The 17,154-nt window shown below is 40.2% G+C and overlaps 1 protein-coding gene across 1 annotated transcript in view; it reads right to left on the bottom strand.

Annotated features, from left to right (window-relative positions):
- cacng2a (calcium channel, voltage-dependent, gamma subunit 2a) overlaps nt 1-17,154 on the bottom strand; it is a 63,485-nt gene that overhangs the window by 2,886 nt on the left and 43,445 nt on the right. The window contains exon 3 of the mRNA XM_067477854.1: nt 2-142. Coding sequence (XP_067333955.1) covers nt 2-142 — 141 coding nt within the window. The remainder of the gene's footprint in view (nt 1; nt 143-17,154) is intronic.

The raw sequence follows: 17,154 nt of genomic DNA, 5'->3' as shown, positions 1-17,154 counted from the left end.
CCTGCAGACACAAAGAAGATCCCTGCGCTGAGGATGATGTTATGGCGTGACTTGTAGAACTCACTGGCAGCTATACACAGGCCTCCCATGAAGAGCAGGATGACACTGAGGATGGGGAAGATGCTAGAGGCTCGCACCGCACCTGGAAACCAGAGGACGAAAGTGACAAGGAGAAAAAGGAGGCATAGAAGGGAGAATGGGATGTGATTTGGTGTTTAGACAGAGAGAAGAACAGTCAGAGGGGCAACAAAGAAAGAAAGGGAAATAGCATGAAAGGAGCGATGAGTATAAAGCAGAGAGAGCAATAAACAAAGAAAGAAAAGCATATTAGAATCCATTTCAGCATCTGCTCCTTGTATGTGAGCACATCCTAATCAACACCCCATCAGGCCTGTGAAAGACTCCATCAACACTGTCTAGTGAGTGTGTATCCCCACAGTGAGCATGTTATCCAACCTTACGTAATCACACCGCTTGTCTCACCCTCTCCTGTGCTCTCTCAGCCCTCTTATCCACAGACCACAGAGCTAACTGGCTGCTTTATGTAGCATCAAGTGAATGGCAGTCAACAAAAGTGCTACAGGGCTCTGGCATGTATATGAGCCAGGCCGCAGTGCAGAGGGATGTATCGCACGTCCTTGAAACCAAACAGTGTCCTTGCAGCTAATTATCAAGAAGCAAAAACTGGAAGAGGGATGTGTAGTTAGTTTTGAGGTCAACCTGGGGTCAGAAAAAGAGTTGTGCTGCACCCTGAGGTGTCAGATAAAATTAGAGTCATAGTGAAGTTAGAAAAGCAGAAAGTTGTTTGAGCCGTACAGGGGGGGGGGAAATCAGGAAGTCTCAGAAATACATATATTTCTTTCAATCACCTCCTTCCATCCTTTTGCACCTTCCTGTTTCTCCTGTTTAACATTCACACTTAAACTTTCATCAGGCTGGTTAAATTTTCACCACTTCACCTCTTCTCCCCATGTGGCTTCTGCCTCAGCACTTTTCCCAGCTTTTTGCCAAAGTGCTGACGACGGGCTGGGTGGCTGTGTGCTGAACTCGACCACCTGCACCTCCATAGGGACCCGCAGGGGTTCCTGGCAGGACCATCTGCCTGCCTACCAGTTGCCATTCATCTCTCCCCTCCCTTGTCCATATCCTACTCCTCTCCAGAACCCGTAGGCATCATGGCTGCTGAAAAGCCAGCAGGAAAAGCCCCCATAAGCACACAGGTGGCCTGATAACAGAAGTCAACAGCTGCAGTGGTGGGGAGCGCAAAGTGGAGGTCATGAGCGCTAGACACATCGCTCACTGTCACATCACTGTGCTGTCATCCAGGACCAAGGAAAGACCAGCGTCTGATGAGGCTGTGTTCTCCTGCACCATATAATGTTGCCAAATGGTTTCCACAGCACCACACCCACCTCTAGTGAAAAACAGTAGCATTCATTGTTCATTAAATACTACTTCAGTGGGTCCCAGTTTTTTAGGTCTCTTTTGTTGTAGACGTTCATTTATTTTTGAAAGTGATACTTATGGTCAGAGAAAACGGAGTAAAAGGTTGTGGATTTCCCTACTGCTATAAAGCCAGAATGCACTGCAGATCAGAATATAATATTTCGTTTCCACCCTTTAATCCAGAAGTGGACCAAACCATGTGCATATTTGGTAAAAATAAAAAATTGCAAATGACCCAATGATACTTGGGTCTTCCATTCTTGTATGACTTGACAAATTTGGCTAGTATTAATATTTAAATCACATGTCATAAAGCTATGGGACAGGAATTAGGAAACGTAAATGTAAGACAATTTTTATTTAAACCCTTTGAAAAGCCCATCAAAACTGAGGACTGATTCTGATTTGTAATGATACCATGTGAACAACTGAAGCTAAAGAGGACCTTAGGATCCTCGTTCATCACTTGTGAGCCCCTTTATGGATATATGTTTGACCTAAAAATGTAATGTCTCTGCTCCTTTCCCACCTGTATTCATCATGTCATCGTTCAACATTGTAATGTGCTTATCACTTTCTTTTAACCTTGCCTGAAACAGCCCGGCAACTGAGCTTCAATCAGTATGATGAAGAAGACTTTAATGCCGTAATTCGACGTCTTCCATTTTTCTTCCATCTGTCTCTGTCTACTGCACACGGTCATCTTGCCATCTTTGTCACAGGGCAAATGTCTTTTCTTTCTCTTTCCTTTCTCTCTCTCTCTTTCTCATTTAGTTCACACTCAGTCATAGCACAAGACAATTTGAAAGATAAAGTGTCATCTTGCCCTCACCTCATCTTTCTCCTGTTCTCTCTCTCCCACTTGTCCCCCTGCTCGAACACAGGGGATAGCAGGGTTTAGGGTTACTGGTTGGGTTGATTAAATATTAAGTTGTCCTAAGAGTTGACCCTGCTCCTGTGTACAACTATAAATAATTTTTTTCCCTTAAATTCTCCCAAGTCTGTGTCTGTTCCTCTATCCCGTAAACCCTTGAGGTTTTGACACGTCTGTTCACAGCACATTACCTGGGAGAGTAGGTCAGGGGGGCTCTTTTTCATCCATCAGCTTCATTTGTAGAGACAAAAGAGTGACAGAGGGCGAGCCGAATGTATTGATTGTTGATAGTGGGGCTGTTTAAAAGTGCACAATCTCAAGGTGACACCTCAGAGAAGCTTGGTATAGAGAGAAGGTCTAAAACCATTAAGCTCTAGAGCCTAAATTATTTTGTTAAATTTTGCCTATGGAATGAGTGATCAATTATTATTATTGCAGTTTGTAAGTTGGCTAGTAAGTAGTCAGATAACAAAGAAGTTTTCATATTAGTTTTGTGAAGAAATAATAACTCATCTACTCTGCTTAAACACACCTTAAAAACACTATAAGAGGTACTGCACCAATTCCACCACAATACATCTCAGTGGCATATTGTACTCTTTACTCCATTACAGCTGTACTTATTATGATTTTCATACCTATTAATGAAAACCTAATTTCCAAACTTGGTGATGTCTTTTTAATGTGAATAAATAGTTTTATCACATTGCTGATAACCTTAATTCACGCCGAAAGGTGAGCATTTGGCAATACATGTCTCTCATTGTAAAGCTTCGGTGAGCTATGCTTATAGAATCTGATGTATTAATAGTTTAAATAGTCTAAATGACAGTAAGTAAAAATGCAACATACATATTAATGCATTGGTAATCTTAATCAAAAAATATAATTCATAAGACAAATTCTCATCTGACATTTATTTTTTCATAAGTACTTTTAAATACCTTAAGTAAAATTTCCGGTACATCATTTTTCCTTGTAGTGTCTGTAGTGTAGAGTTTTTTCTCAGAGGTATTTTGTAACAATGTACATCATAATGTACATTGTTACATCATGTTTATTTTGTGCAGCAACCTAATAATATTTGTTGTTGTACGAGTACATTTTCATAAAATATGATTGTGTTAAATAAAAAAAAAAGGCTCTTTGCACCTTTAGCATCATAACATCAAAAGTATCTGCCTTCCCAAACATGTATCTAAATATTACATGCAAAGATAGAAGAATTCCTGTTCATTCTCAATATTAACAGTGCTGCAAAGTGCAGTGACCTATATAGTGACCTCCCAGCATGCACTGTGCCTTTCCTGGGATCAGGCCAATGTGCCCCTGGGTTTGGCTGACCATGCTCTACCTCAGAAGAAAAGCCTCTGTAGTCCCTGTAGAATTTGTTATGCCAGGATGCACGCTGTTTTCCTGCATAATACAGAGTGTGTCAATGCACACGTACAGTAGCTGGGTCTCCAAGCAGCTTGTTGCTTGCAGTGAGAGCCAGGAATGGGGGTTGTTGGAGGAAGATGGCAAGAACTATTCCCCAAGGCAGTGACGCTGTTTATTTCTAAGAGGGCACCTATTTAAAATGAGTCCTTCCTCGCCACATTTATCAGGTTTCACAACTTCATCTGTGGCTTAGCCGAGTTTTGGATCCTGCCTCGAGGGATGTTTAAGCACAGCAGCACCCCCTAGGGAGAAGCAGCCATTGAGACTGACAGATAGACAGAAACTAGTGTCTTCTGTGGACAGGTTAGTAAAGGAAAAAGAACACATGCATGATCCACCATTATATAATTGTACTGACTTGTTAAAATAGTGAACACTAAACTATTAATCAAATATAATGTCAGAAAAAAAAAACTACATAAGTAGAAAATGTGAAACTATTGTACCCCCTGTGTCTGATATACAGTATTATTATACAGTATACTGCTTGACATTATTAGCTTTGTCATACTGATGGTCAAGGTAAAACGAGTTTTTACTATTTATTATAAAAAAAAACATTAAACTTCATGCTGGTCCAACCTTAGTCTTGCTGGGTGTGATGACACATTTGGTTGAAGACTGACTTGCTATTGTCATCACGTCATCCTCTTCTCTCAACAACTGTGATACTCATTAACTGTACATCTGTTACAACTTCACAGTATATGAGGGAGGGCCAGAGAATGGCGATTATCTCAGCCAGGGTGACATTATGACAGAGTGCTGCTGGGATGGGTACAGTCCTGAGAGAGTGTAAGTGGTGACCCTCCTGTGTGGTAAAGCGGTGTCAAACTCTGACTGCTAGAAAACCACAACCCCACCCGAATGAAAGCTCTGACCTCTGTGCTTATAGCTTACGACAGCAGTGACCTTCGCAGTGTCCTGTCTTTCTGAAGCTCCTGTCTCAGCCTGCATGAAAGGGTGCTCTAAGGAGCTCTGTGTTTAGCACCGATGATTTGGGTTGAGGTCATTTTTGCAAAGAGCAGTGCTTCTTCTCTTTGTACCAACACCACATTAACTTTTTAAAATGTGAAACAGACAATTTTGAACAGACTAACAACTATATCTTTTACTATGTATTTATTGTATTTTGTCCTTATAATACTGTAATACCATACAACAAATACATGTTTAAGATATTTTCCAGTGTTTTCTGTTTTAAATCAAGTCACTTGCCAACATGTTTTCAGTCAGAATGTAAAGATTTGGCATTTCTTTATAGTTACAGCAGGTAAAATCCCAGCTGGTAAAACTGAAGTTTATTACAATGTGTCCTCAATGTTACGTTGGAAATCCTAACAACTAAATTCTGGGATTAGCAAAGGGTTAGTTACACCGTATTCAGCCTACAGTCTGTTGCTTATCTACATATTAATTTACTTACTAGTTGAACTGATATTAATTTTACAGCCTACAAATGGGGCAGAAAAGGAAAAGCATGAATTACTGCTTTTCTCAATCTCTGATTTCTATTTATATACGGTAGTTGGCGTCTGTTTCCATCCATGATTGACAGTTTTCTATTTACCACCACTATCACAAAATGAGAACTGGCACACAAGTTTACTCTCCGCAGATGCAGGAAATCTCGTCTACTTTAATTTTATTGAGCAAGAACACTGACACTGTTTGGTTTTTCCGATCCTTCATATACTCATGCTGGCAGCAAGGTAAATATGCCAGATTTTGGTGTAGAGGATTGGAAAATAATTTGGAAATGACAGTACAGTCCAGCATTATGGGAATTGTGTTAATAATGAGGCTCTCAGGTCTGTACCATTTAAATATACAGTAAAGCTACAGTTTCCTGTTAAATGCTTAAACATGATATATTTAATCTACTCAGCTAACCACTGATAAACAAGAAAATTAGTTTTTTTCCCTAAGACTAAGTACAACTGGTTGCATTCTGTGTTTTCTCCAGCTCTGTACAACATGAGGGCACGAGGTGGTGTCTTACGCTGCCCAGCGTAATGGGTGATGGAGGCTGGGTTGGCTCTGCCCGGCCCTCCCGTCCTGCCAGCATGCGTGCCAACCTGCTCACAGACACACAGGGCGAGAGCGGATACTGTGTGTACTGTATCGATTGGCACGGCTGCAGCTCAGGCTGGAGTCCGAGCGCTGGCACTCTTCACCGTTGCCTGACAAACAACTTAATGAGATTCAACACCCATGCAGACCCATGGCTGCTGGGTTTTTGCAGAAGCTAGTCCTTCTCACCACCGCAGTAGCTTTACTCATGCAAAATCTAGGGCCAAATGGTAAATAATCTGAAAATTTGGAGGCATTTACACATTCACATTTACTATACATGTGAAACAGTGTGAATAAGCATGCACACCATGCTCTTTACAAAGGTTGTACCTTCTATCCTTTCCCTCTTTTTATCCCTTCATTTCTTTCACTCTCTCTCCTTCATTGACAGGGCAGAAAGGAAATTAGCATGGGCTCTTAATCAGCCTCCCTCAGCCCTAAATGTGCTGACGTGCAGGACAGGGTCATGCTAATCAGGCGCCTCAGCGCACATTGATTTAATACTGCACATGGTTATTAATCCGCTCCACACCTTCTCCCACTGTTCCTTAACACTGAGCTTCTGCATCCTCTTTGTCCTGACCAAGGGTCTTCCTGTGCCTGGGCACTGTATTTTTCACTTGTCTTCCTCACATCACACACACACACACACACACACACACACACATACACACACACACACACGCACAAGCACACACACACAAACACAACCACACAGGCAATACAGTACAGTGGTAGTGGCCACAAGTTGTGCAACAATGTGCACAAAGAAAAGGAATTGGCTTCAGTGGCTAAATTTATAATTGGCAAAATGCTTACATTTCCCATATTTAAAAGATTATGAGTCTTGACAATTCACCTTAAAGCCAAAATGCAAGTGCAAGTAAATGCTTTAATTAATTAGGAGAACAAATTCAGGTTTAACTTACTGGCATAGCAAGTGTTAGAGCTGAAATGTATAGAAGATTCGATGTCTAATCATTACTATGTTCTTTCATGTCCACTTGTTTGCATTTATATATTTTTATTCAGCTTAAAACTGTTTCTGGCAATTTCTATGTATTATTTATTACATTTTTTAATTGTTATGCAAGACTTGGGCTACCCTATGAAAACAACTTGAGCTTGAATTTCTTGCCAAAGCACACTTAGATTTTAAGAAGCTGGGATCAAACTGCCAACACTACAATTAGTGCACAACCAGTTCTGAGCCACAGTTTCTCACTCAATCAAATTCATACAAAATAAGCTAATGAAATTATGAAATCCAAAAAAAAAAAAAAAATAAGATATGCAATCTGTCTGAAGTCACTTTTCCAAATAAATGTATGTATTTAGAAAAAAGACTACACCCAGAGCTGCAATGATTTGGTTGATTACGCAATCAAAAAAAAATGTATCTATCTGCAACAATTTGATAAATTAATGTATTCATTATTTTTCAAACAAAAAAATAAAAATGTCTACACATTCTTCTTGTTTCAGGTTCTCAAATGGTCAAATGTGCTTCTTATCTTTTGATGTACAACGGTAAACAGTTGACATTGGAAGATGTTACCGAATGAATATAATTGTGAGCTACCGGCTTAATTACCATCACCTCTAAAAAGCTGAAACCAGCACAAACTTGTAAATCCATATTCTTCATATGCACACACACATACTAACTGCTAATACAGCTTAGTAGTTCTTCCGCTGAACACTGCACACTGCTCTGTCTTACTAACATACCATCACACACAGGACGGTCAGGGAAACACTGTAGAAGGACACACAAAAATCTCTTCACATTAACAGCACACTCAAACAATTCAAGTTCCCTCCACAGAACTAATTTCCATCACTGTAATTACTCTCCACTCTACTGCTGATGTCCCCACAGATCATGCCCGCACGTGTGCGTGACAGCATCACAATAGGCTCTGCATTCGCTACCAGAGCTTAGCCATGGCCAACGTCACACTTAAGGGGAAGGAAAATGGAATGGAGCATCTGCTGTCCGCCACCTGTCCCTGACATCAGGCGGGATCCAGACCTCCGTTTGTCGGAGCGGAACTTTCCCTGGGCTGACAGTAACCTTCAGTCTGGACTCAGGCGATGATCAGCATAATGTCCGTCCCATCTGGGTGGCCAAATGTGATAGAAATTTTCCCTCTTCCTCAGTCAACTGTTACTAGATCTTGGAAGAATAGTAGACAGAACTCAGCATGATGAACCATTTCAGTTCAATACATGCCAGCATGGAGAAGAACACATGGATGTTGATGCCTTCTAACTTATATCTCTCAAACCCCTTCTTTTTATACTCAAACCTAAGAAAGGAACCACCTTCACAGAACAAAATGAAGAAACCAGGTACACGCAGTTGACAGTCACCATTCTTTTTAGGTTATCATGTCAGTTGTGAAGCCATAAAACCATTTTATTGCACCTTCTTGTAGATCTTGTGACCCCAGGACTCACTATCTGGGCCTCATAACAACAATGTGCCTACTGTGATCTTAAGCATTCCTCTCAACATGACACAAATGTTTTAAAATGATTTTAACTCATAACATCTAAGTTAAGTTTGTATTCGTAATTGCCTTTTTGTCAGAAGTGTTTTTTCATTCTCACTATAACTTACTGTATTGCCTTACTGCTTGTGGTCAGTCATTCAGGCTTTATTAACCACCCATGTGCATCTGTACATGTTTGCCGGGTCAGTGCTCTGATTAGGAGTCCACAGCCTGACCTTGTACCTTCAAAGATCCAGATCAATTTACACTAAAGACCATTTGAATGACTATGATCAAATGTTGGTAGAGAAATTTCTTTCTTCCCAAAATATTGGCAGCGACATGTCCCTACCATCCATACATAAAATTACACTCTTGCTCCAACCTATCCACAACTGTTTTCATCAGCATCGACTATTTTCTATCCAATACTTCATCCTCTGTCTCTTTCTTTAACGTCACCAAGGAGGGTTTTTTGACATAACTGTTGAAGGTTTACAATCTCCAGCTGTATGCCAGAATTTCACACATTCAAGTCATAGGGGAGACCTGCCACAAAACCTTTGCAAGCTCTGTGTGAGAATGGATTTATCATTCCAGAAGACGCCTTCCTTTGGACTTTTTTGTTTGTTTGTAAAGTTTATAGTACATATTGTGTGTGTGTGTGTATAGACAGAATATTGTGTGTGTGTGTGTGTGTGTGTGGGTTTTCATACTGTTCAGCAGTCTGATAGCCTGGAGGTAGAGGCTGTCTCTGAGCCTGCTGGATCTGGCTCTGATGCGTCTGTATCTTTTCCCTGATGACAGTAAACACTATGTGGCAGGGGTGTTTCGGGTCTTTGATGATTTTTCCAGCTTTCCTTATGCCCCTCTGGGTATAGAGGTCCTGCAGTTCAGACTTGGTGATGTGCTGGGTTGTTTTGATGACTCTCTGCAGGGCTTTCCAGTGCTGCTTGGAGCTGCCCCACAGCAGACTGTTATCCAGCCAGAAAGAACATTCTGGATGCATCTGCTAATGTTATCATGGTGTTGGAGCTGGTGAAGAGGGCCTACAACACAACCCTGTGGTACTCCTCTGCTGAGGAAACTATGTGACCAACTAACACCTCCTGGGGCCTGTTTGTAAGTTCAGGATCATTGCTTGTTGCTTTTTGTTTCACTCACCCCAACCGGTCAAGGCAGATGGCTGCCGACCCCGAGCCTGGTTCTGCTGGAGGTTTTTCCCGTTAAAGGGAGTTTTTACTCTCCACTGTTGCCTATAGGTCTTGCTATAGGGAGATTTGTTAGGTTTTTCTCTATACATCTTAATAAGCTTGACTTTATTCTTCAAAGTGCCTTGAGAGGACTTTATTGTAAATTGGTGCTGTATAAATCAAGTTTAATCAAATATAATTGAAATTAAAGCTTTGTTCAGTCCACAATCCCTAAACTTGACCAGCTGAGAGGACACAATAGTGTTAAATGCCCAGCTTTGATGATTAGCAATCTCACATATGTAACTAATACTTTAAGCAGTTGTATTTGTTTCTGAAGTAAAAAAATAGATAAATAGAAAAAAACAAACACTAAAGCCTTAAAAACCCACAATGATCACATATAAAGAAGGTCTTTCTTCTTATATAAAAGGCTACAGAACCTATAATCCAAATATTTTGGTATAGCCTTGATACATTGAAAAAAGAAAATGTGGTGTTGCCATATGTATCTGTTTAAGATGGCAGAAGTACAATCAAAGAGTAGAGAAGTCCTGTATGATTACACAATTTCCTGATTAATAATAAACCGAACCTCCTATACATTAAATGAAAGAGATTATAAAACTAAACCGTATATTTCTTAACAGAAATGGTATTAAAATGCATTTTAATGGTGAAAGTATAATAAATAATAAATATAATAGGAGTATAGGAATATAGGATATATATATATATATATAGGAATATATATAGGAATAGGAAATAATAAATAATAATAATAAAATGTAAGGAATGTCAACCATTTTATTTTGTTGTCTCAGCCATTAACTACTGTCATGTGATGTGGGCACAGGACAATAGAAAGAATAGGTAACAAAAACGGTTGGAATCTAACAATTTTACACCCCATATTGTTAAATTAATGTGTTTTGTGTTGTGAGCCATTGTAAATTTTTTGATGTGAGATTGCGTTGACTGGTATCATCATCATAACTGCACAGTGATGTACAGAATCAAAGTGCCCTATTATTTCTGAAAAAGACAAATTTCTGTGACCTATTAGAGCCAAAAACTTGAGATTGTTAATCATTCTGATCATATTCTATAGTGCTGAAATGCACAATGCAGTAATTCAAAACACACAATCTCTTTTGACTTTTCCCAAACAAAATTCAGGTCGACACATTTTGTTGGTGACCTAGAAAACGTTTACAAAGCACATTTTACCACCATGTCTAGGATTACGGAGCTATACATTGTGTACGGCAATGTTTTGTTCTTTATGTCATAGCAGCTGTAGGTCATTTTCCTTTTGATTGCATGCAGATCAGCTTTCCCTCTATCTTGCAACACTGAAACTGCTGGCGTTCCCATTATGATAAGTATTATACAAAAAGCCTTACAAACTGTCAAACCTGACTCTTAAATGTTTTATGTTCTGAGATAAAAGGAAGTATATAATTTGCTGTTTTCTCTCACAGCTGTTGGACTGTTCAGGCTGTCACGGTTCCCAGCTGATGAATAAATGTGTGCATGTAAAACTGATCTGACAGGGTGCTGCCCTGCTACACCCCAATGACATTTGAACACCTTAGAAAATACAGGACACCTTGTTCTGTGTTTTCTACTCTTGCTTTAATATGAGGACACACACTCTCCTGTCTGTGTTTTACAGCTGTGCTATAGCCACCGTTTAATAGAACATAAAGTTGTACTTCTAACACTCACGTGGTCAACCAAGACAAAAATTATTGGCTTTTTATTTAATGGCCTTAATTGCAAGCTGCATGTTCATGTATTGGAGGATGGACCCTTTATCTGTTGCCTTGGATACTGCTTGAAATACAGGACACTCAGTGTCACCATGACTGACTGGGATTGCCTGCTAAAGCAAAGACTGGGGCCCAAGCTGGATGTTCACTAAGGTTTAACACATTCTCTACCCTTCTGACAATCTTATCCCAGCATGTTAAAGGCCTCTGGTGAAGATCTACCTCTTTCCTCCTCACACACACGCACACAGTGTGAGACTCTGCAGTGGTTGACAAGTCAGTGTTGTTGCCACCCACTACTCTGCCCTACAAGCCCCTGCGTGTCCTACCGCAGACCCATTGATTTTATCGGGCGATGCCAAAGCCAGATCAGGCCAGAGTCCAGTCTGCCACGAGGCCCCAGGCTGACATACTGTAGTGCTGTGACAGGCCTGCCCTTCTGTCATCAATGTCAGCAAGAACTCTCAGATCAACGCATGCAAACACCAGGGGCACGCTGGATGGGGGCAAAAACACCAGAGAAGCTTGTAAGAAAGTTATTTAACATGGTATAGGTGCCCTGTTTTCTCTTAATTTCTCAATGATATGTTCAGAGTAATTACATACGAGCCACTGTAAGTAAAACATAAGAGACACAGTAAACTGAACTTTATTAATAAATGATTAATTAAATTCAATGTGTGATTAATAGCGTTTAAAGATATTGGACAGTTATGAAACACATATAGATGAAAATGAACAAAAATGCACACAGAACCTGAACAAACAAACAAACCAAAAATATATATGTACAATTTTTTATTTGTTTTTATTATGTTCTACATTTAAAACTGCAACACTGGAGGGCAGCAAAAATAAACACTGCAACATATTGAAATGCTAACAAACTAATCAGCAAAGAATTGAATAGTAACATTAATTATGCATGGAAGATGATTCTCTGTATTTTAGTACTAAGTGAATAATTTGTTTCAACAGTTTTCACGATCAATTGTTTAGATAATAGCTAGTTGGCTAGATTCAATGTCCTTAATATTTATTGTCAAAACAGTATTAGTGCTGACATAAATTTCATAAAACATACTAAATGATGATAGTATAATAAATTAATTTGTAATAAATTTCAACTGTTTATGCCAGCCCCCAATATCACCTTGAACTGTGGATAAACGATGGACTTTTGTCATATGTGTTCTACAAATTACACAGACATTGTGTCTATTCAAGAACTGGTTAATCAATAAAGAAATTGTTAGTTACAGCCTTAGTTCCCACATACAGTATGAAGTCAAAGAAGTTGACATTATCTGGTCTGAATCTGTTCTGGAAGAGTGTCAAGTAATTTACAGGTATTTTAATAAACTGATTGGTGCTTTGTTTCATCCCTATATAGTATTGTTTGATCATTCAGCAACACTGGTTCCCAAGTGAAGGAAAATGACTGACATACTTTCCTACACCAGCATTACAACCATGTGAATCAGACACACATTTCTCTCCTGCCCTCACATGATCTTGATCATGTGAGACATGATCTCCTATAGTGAACTGTTGTCTTTCAATATTAGTAGCTTGCATAACTGGGTGTTTTCTTCCCCTCTTTCTTCTCTCTCGGCTGCTTAGTGCCCAGTACAGCAGTGGATGATGGGAGCTCAGACAGGGCATGATCTAAAAACCCACTGGCGCTTTAGTGTGCCTCAGCTGGCTTATATAACCCCGTGTGGATGTGCAAACTGTCTTGCTATTGGGAGAGCTGAGGACTCACGGAACACACACATACAAACACACACAGAAGCTACTGCTATGTGGTGAGTTTGTATGTATTTGTGGGAATGCAGATGTCGACACACACACACACACACACACACACACACACACACACACACACACACACACACAAAGCAGATCAGTGTTTGCAATGAAGCGGGAGTGCATGTTTAACAGAATATAGTCTGATTTGTCTGTTTTCTGCTCGGCAACCACAGCACCAAACATCTGCCACCTCCTCTTTACACTGCCTGATGACATCATCAGTGTGTCCCCTCAATTTTGGACCGACAAGCGCCTCAGTGATGTAATTTCCAGCGAGCCTTCACCTGAACTGACATCATTTCTGTTGCATAACTAGCCCCCTACTCCCATGCCCGCATGTGTGAGCAAAAGCAGCTTTTCTCTGTTTTTGGCCACCCAGAGGCACTGTGAAAGTCCTCATTATGAAAATACCAGGTGTGTGTTCATAAAACGGGAATGGGCTAATGTAAAAATACCTCAATTGTGTTTAATGCAACAGCACATACCAAGATTCTGTCTATAGTCATGACAATAGTTTGTACGACTCCTGACAAAAAATATTATAGGGTGTGAGGGTGAAGAGAGGGAGACAGAGTGAGTGAGAGAGACAGTGATTGAGAGAGGCCTGACCTATATAAGAAGGAGGCTGAAATATTTATGGATGTGAGTGTCCTAATTGGCAAGCCACTGGGAGCACTGCGGCCTTCTCCTCCAATCACAGCCTGGGAAGAGGTTAACACTGACTCGCGCACACAAGCGCAGATGACTGTCAGCGGTCAGAGGGCCAGAGCGTGGGCTCTACCCTGTGACCCTGTCATCCCCAGCCCAAGAGACGCCTCATTACTGATCTGCCTTTCGCCGAGGCTCCGGCATCGTTAGAATCATTACCAGAGCTGTTATCATAACTGTTCTCTGTGGCACATACGGACGGGAACAACCGCTCTGAGCACTAAGTCAAACACAGCCTAATTGGCTGGGCTTAATCTCTAGCACTGGCATGGACTGCTCGGCTGTCTGAGAAGCCTCAATTACTGTCCCCGCTGACAGAGATGAGGAGATGGACACTTTGTGACTTCTAGTTTCAAACCACTGCAGGCTGTGGTAGGGCGGGGGCGGGGGTTAGTGTACCACATCAGAGGTCAACAGAGGCTCAGGACATTGGTTTGTTTATGTGATATGACAGTTTTAGTGCTAAAGTTAGTAACTAATGTGGCATTTATTAAATATGCCATAGCTGTACTTACTAAAAAACAATACCTCTTACAAATAGAGTCCTACTGAGCATCAGGACAATATAATTCTAATTCCAAAAAAACATAAGTAGTTGCATTACCTATCACTTTTGTTACTCTGCACTTAGTACATCTTAATGCCTGTGTTATAACATTGTCTTAAGGGTCAGCGATAAACAAGTTTATCTCTAAGATAAACAAGTTTAATCAAACTTAAAAAAACAAGTCTATTCTACATGAAAAACTAACCTGTCATTCATCCCAGACTTTGTGAATATGTGGCTTTTCCGTCTTTACAGTACACGAATAGTGTACATCATCGGTTGTTTATATTACCATTACCAGTGGCTGACGTTACTGCATATGTATACAGTATGAACAATCAAAGAAAGGGAAACAATACCAGTCTTGAACTTATAAAATATTCAACTACGAAATAGTGGCTTTCTCCCATTTTCTGAACCTTTTCCTCAACATTAAGGTGCAATGGTGTGGAAAAGGACGAGATTTAACTTTCAGAAATACAGCAGAGGTTCCTGTGCAGGGCAGTTGCTTTCTTTTTTAAATTCCCAACTGCCTCAGGAACTTCCTTCTCTTGTTCAGCTTATCAGACATCCAGGCTAGTTTGAAGTTGTATTAGTACACTTCCATGATATTATAGGGTTAGGGTCATCAATGTTCAGCTGCATGTTTAAATCACATGGTCCAGGTTTGACTATGCCTGGCTTTCTGTACTCATTAATCAGTTATTACTCTTCCTTTTTTAGAGGAAAGAAACTAGAGTGGTGCTGAGGGTGAGAGCAAACTTTGTTACCAGACGTCTCTCCTCGTGGTTGCGACAAGTGGCTCGTATTTCTCCAGTAACTGGGACCACCACGATAATCTTCCTCTTTAGAAGCTGATGGCTGAATTCACAAGAGGTGAAGAAATTGTCACATATGACATTGTGCCACCTCAGTCCATCTGTCACATGAACCATCCCCTGACTCTTGTCTTTCAAGCATAGCGAGATTGTCATCATCAAATCCTACTCATATTTTCATGTAGTACTTTGCTGGCATGCTGGACACTGCTATATGGCTCATGGTTTTAGCAGTACGGCAGACACTCCACCCACTTCTCCCGGACCGCCCTTATAACAGCCAATTTGTTTGCTACATGTCTTGCGGGTCTTGACTCATGGTTATCAAATCCTAGCATTTGTAAAAAAGTGTGATCAGTTGCATTGCAGCACGGAAAATTGCTTCCATTCTCTGCATCCCAGAGACTAGCAGTAGGTTACAATGTTGTAATTCCCAGGTATTGTACAACTATTGTTGTTGTACAGCTTTTATGCAAATACTGAACAAAAGGTGAGGTTTCACTTTCTCTAAGTTTGGGATCATTCTAGGAAATGTATCAAAGATCATGTAGAAGGATTTCTCTGCTGTTAAACACTATAGCAGATCATTTTTACCCTTTAGACAACACAATACTCAGATGCCTATATAAACACTGAAACCTGTTTTTCTTTATACATTCCTATAACCCCTATGGTTCACTTTCAATATGTGGACGAAGTTTATCTGAAGCTAATAGGAGAGAAAGGCTGTTGCATTGCTCTTATGACCATCTGACTATGGAACTATGAGCCGTCTTTTAAATACTTCCAGAGTCACCACCTCACATGTCCCATTATCACGTATTTCAGACAGATGTAAATAGAAAAGCTGACATTAGGGTTTAACAAGTAGCTGGTCTCCGGATTGGAGTTTTTTACTACTCATTGACAGCAGCACTCTGGTGGATCCATCTTCAATCAAGACGTAATTTTCGCACACAAACAGTTCCTAACATCCCCAGGTATTCTTAAACATTTGATAGACTCACCAGCAACACGCACTAAAACATCTCTTGAGTGACTGAGTCTCATTTCTCCTTTTCTGTCCAGCTCTTGCACTAAGCTACATAAGTCATCAAGGACCAGTCTCTCAAATGAATGTGGACCAGGCTCATAGCAACCCTTCATCTAACTGTGAAGAGACAGCTAATGAGCTGACTCCCCAAATTGTTTAAGCAACACAACATTGCTGCAATTAGCAACCATAAAGTAATGACTGCATATAAAATTCTAGTTTCTCATTCAAGATTACTTGTGTGTCATATGTCACTGCTCAACAATGATATTGAATTACCCTCCAATGGAAAAAAATTTAAAAAAGTTTGCAAATGGTTACTCCACTTTTGTAAATGTCATTTATTTGACATTTCTGTTTCTGATAGCACTAAGCAGTGCATGTGCATGTGTTGCTACACTGTGACATTGATCATAGAAACAAGTATCATCAGCGTCAGTTTAGCTACGCTGTAGGAGAATGGTAACCATAGCAACAACTGTGGATTGCTATTCAGTCTAACTAGTACATAAATGACCATTTTGAATACCATATTGGAAAAACCATCATCTTGTTTAGCAAAGAATATTGCTTTTTAACTGAGTGACTTCATGAATGTAGAGTGATACGAAGGTGAATCTGCAAATCTCAAAAATACCTGTTCAAACACACTAATTGGCCAATCATAGATGTATTACCAAGTATTGACCAAGTAATAGTAACAGTACATCATGAGCTCTGAGTCATTGTTGCGATTTTTAGGATTAGCAGGCAAATGAGTTCGACAAGCATCTCTGTCTTGCTTGCACAAAGGAAAAGAGAGCAGAAATCAATGGACTGTGTTTACAGGGTACACAGTCGACTGTAACACTGCACATTATGTTACACACAGCCAAGCAGTAAAAACAGATGAGCTGCTTGGCAAGGCTCTGTCTGGCCAGCCTCATGTTAAAAG

The sequence above is a fragment of the Channa argus genome, chromosome 15 (genome assembly GCF_033026475.1).
Source record: "Channa argus isolate prfri chromosome 15, Channa argus male v1.0, whole genome shotgun sequence".
Lineage (NCBI taxonomy): Eukaryota > Metazoa > Chordata > Actinopteri > Anabantiformes > Channidae > Channa > Channa argus.
Note: the sequence above shows the minus strand (reverse complement) of the source record. Positions and strands in the feature narration are given on the sequence as shown.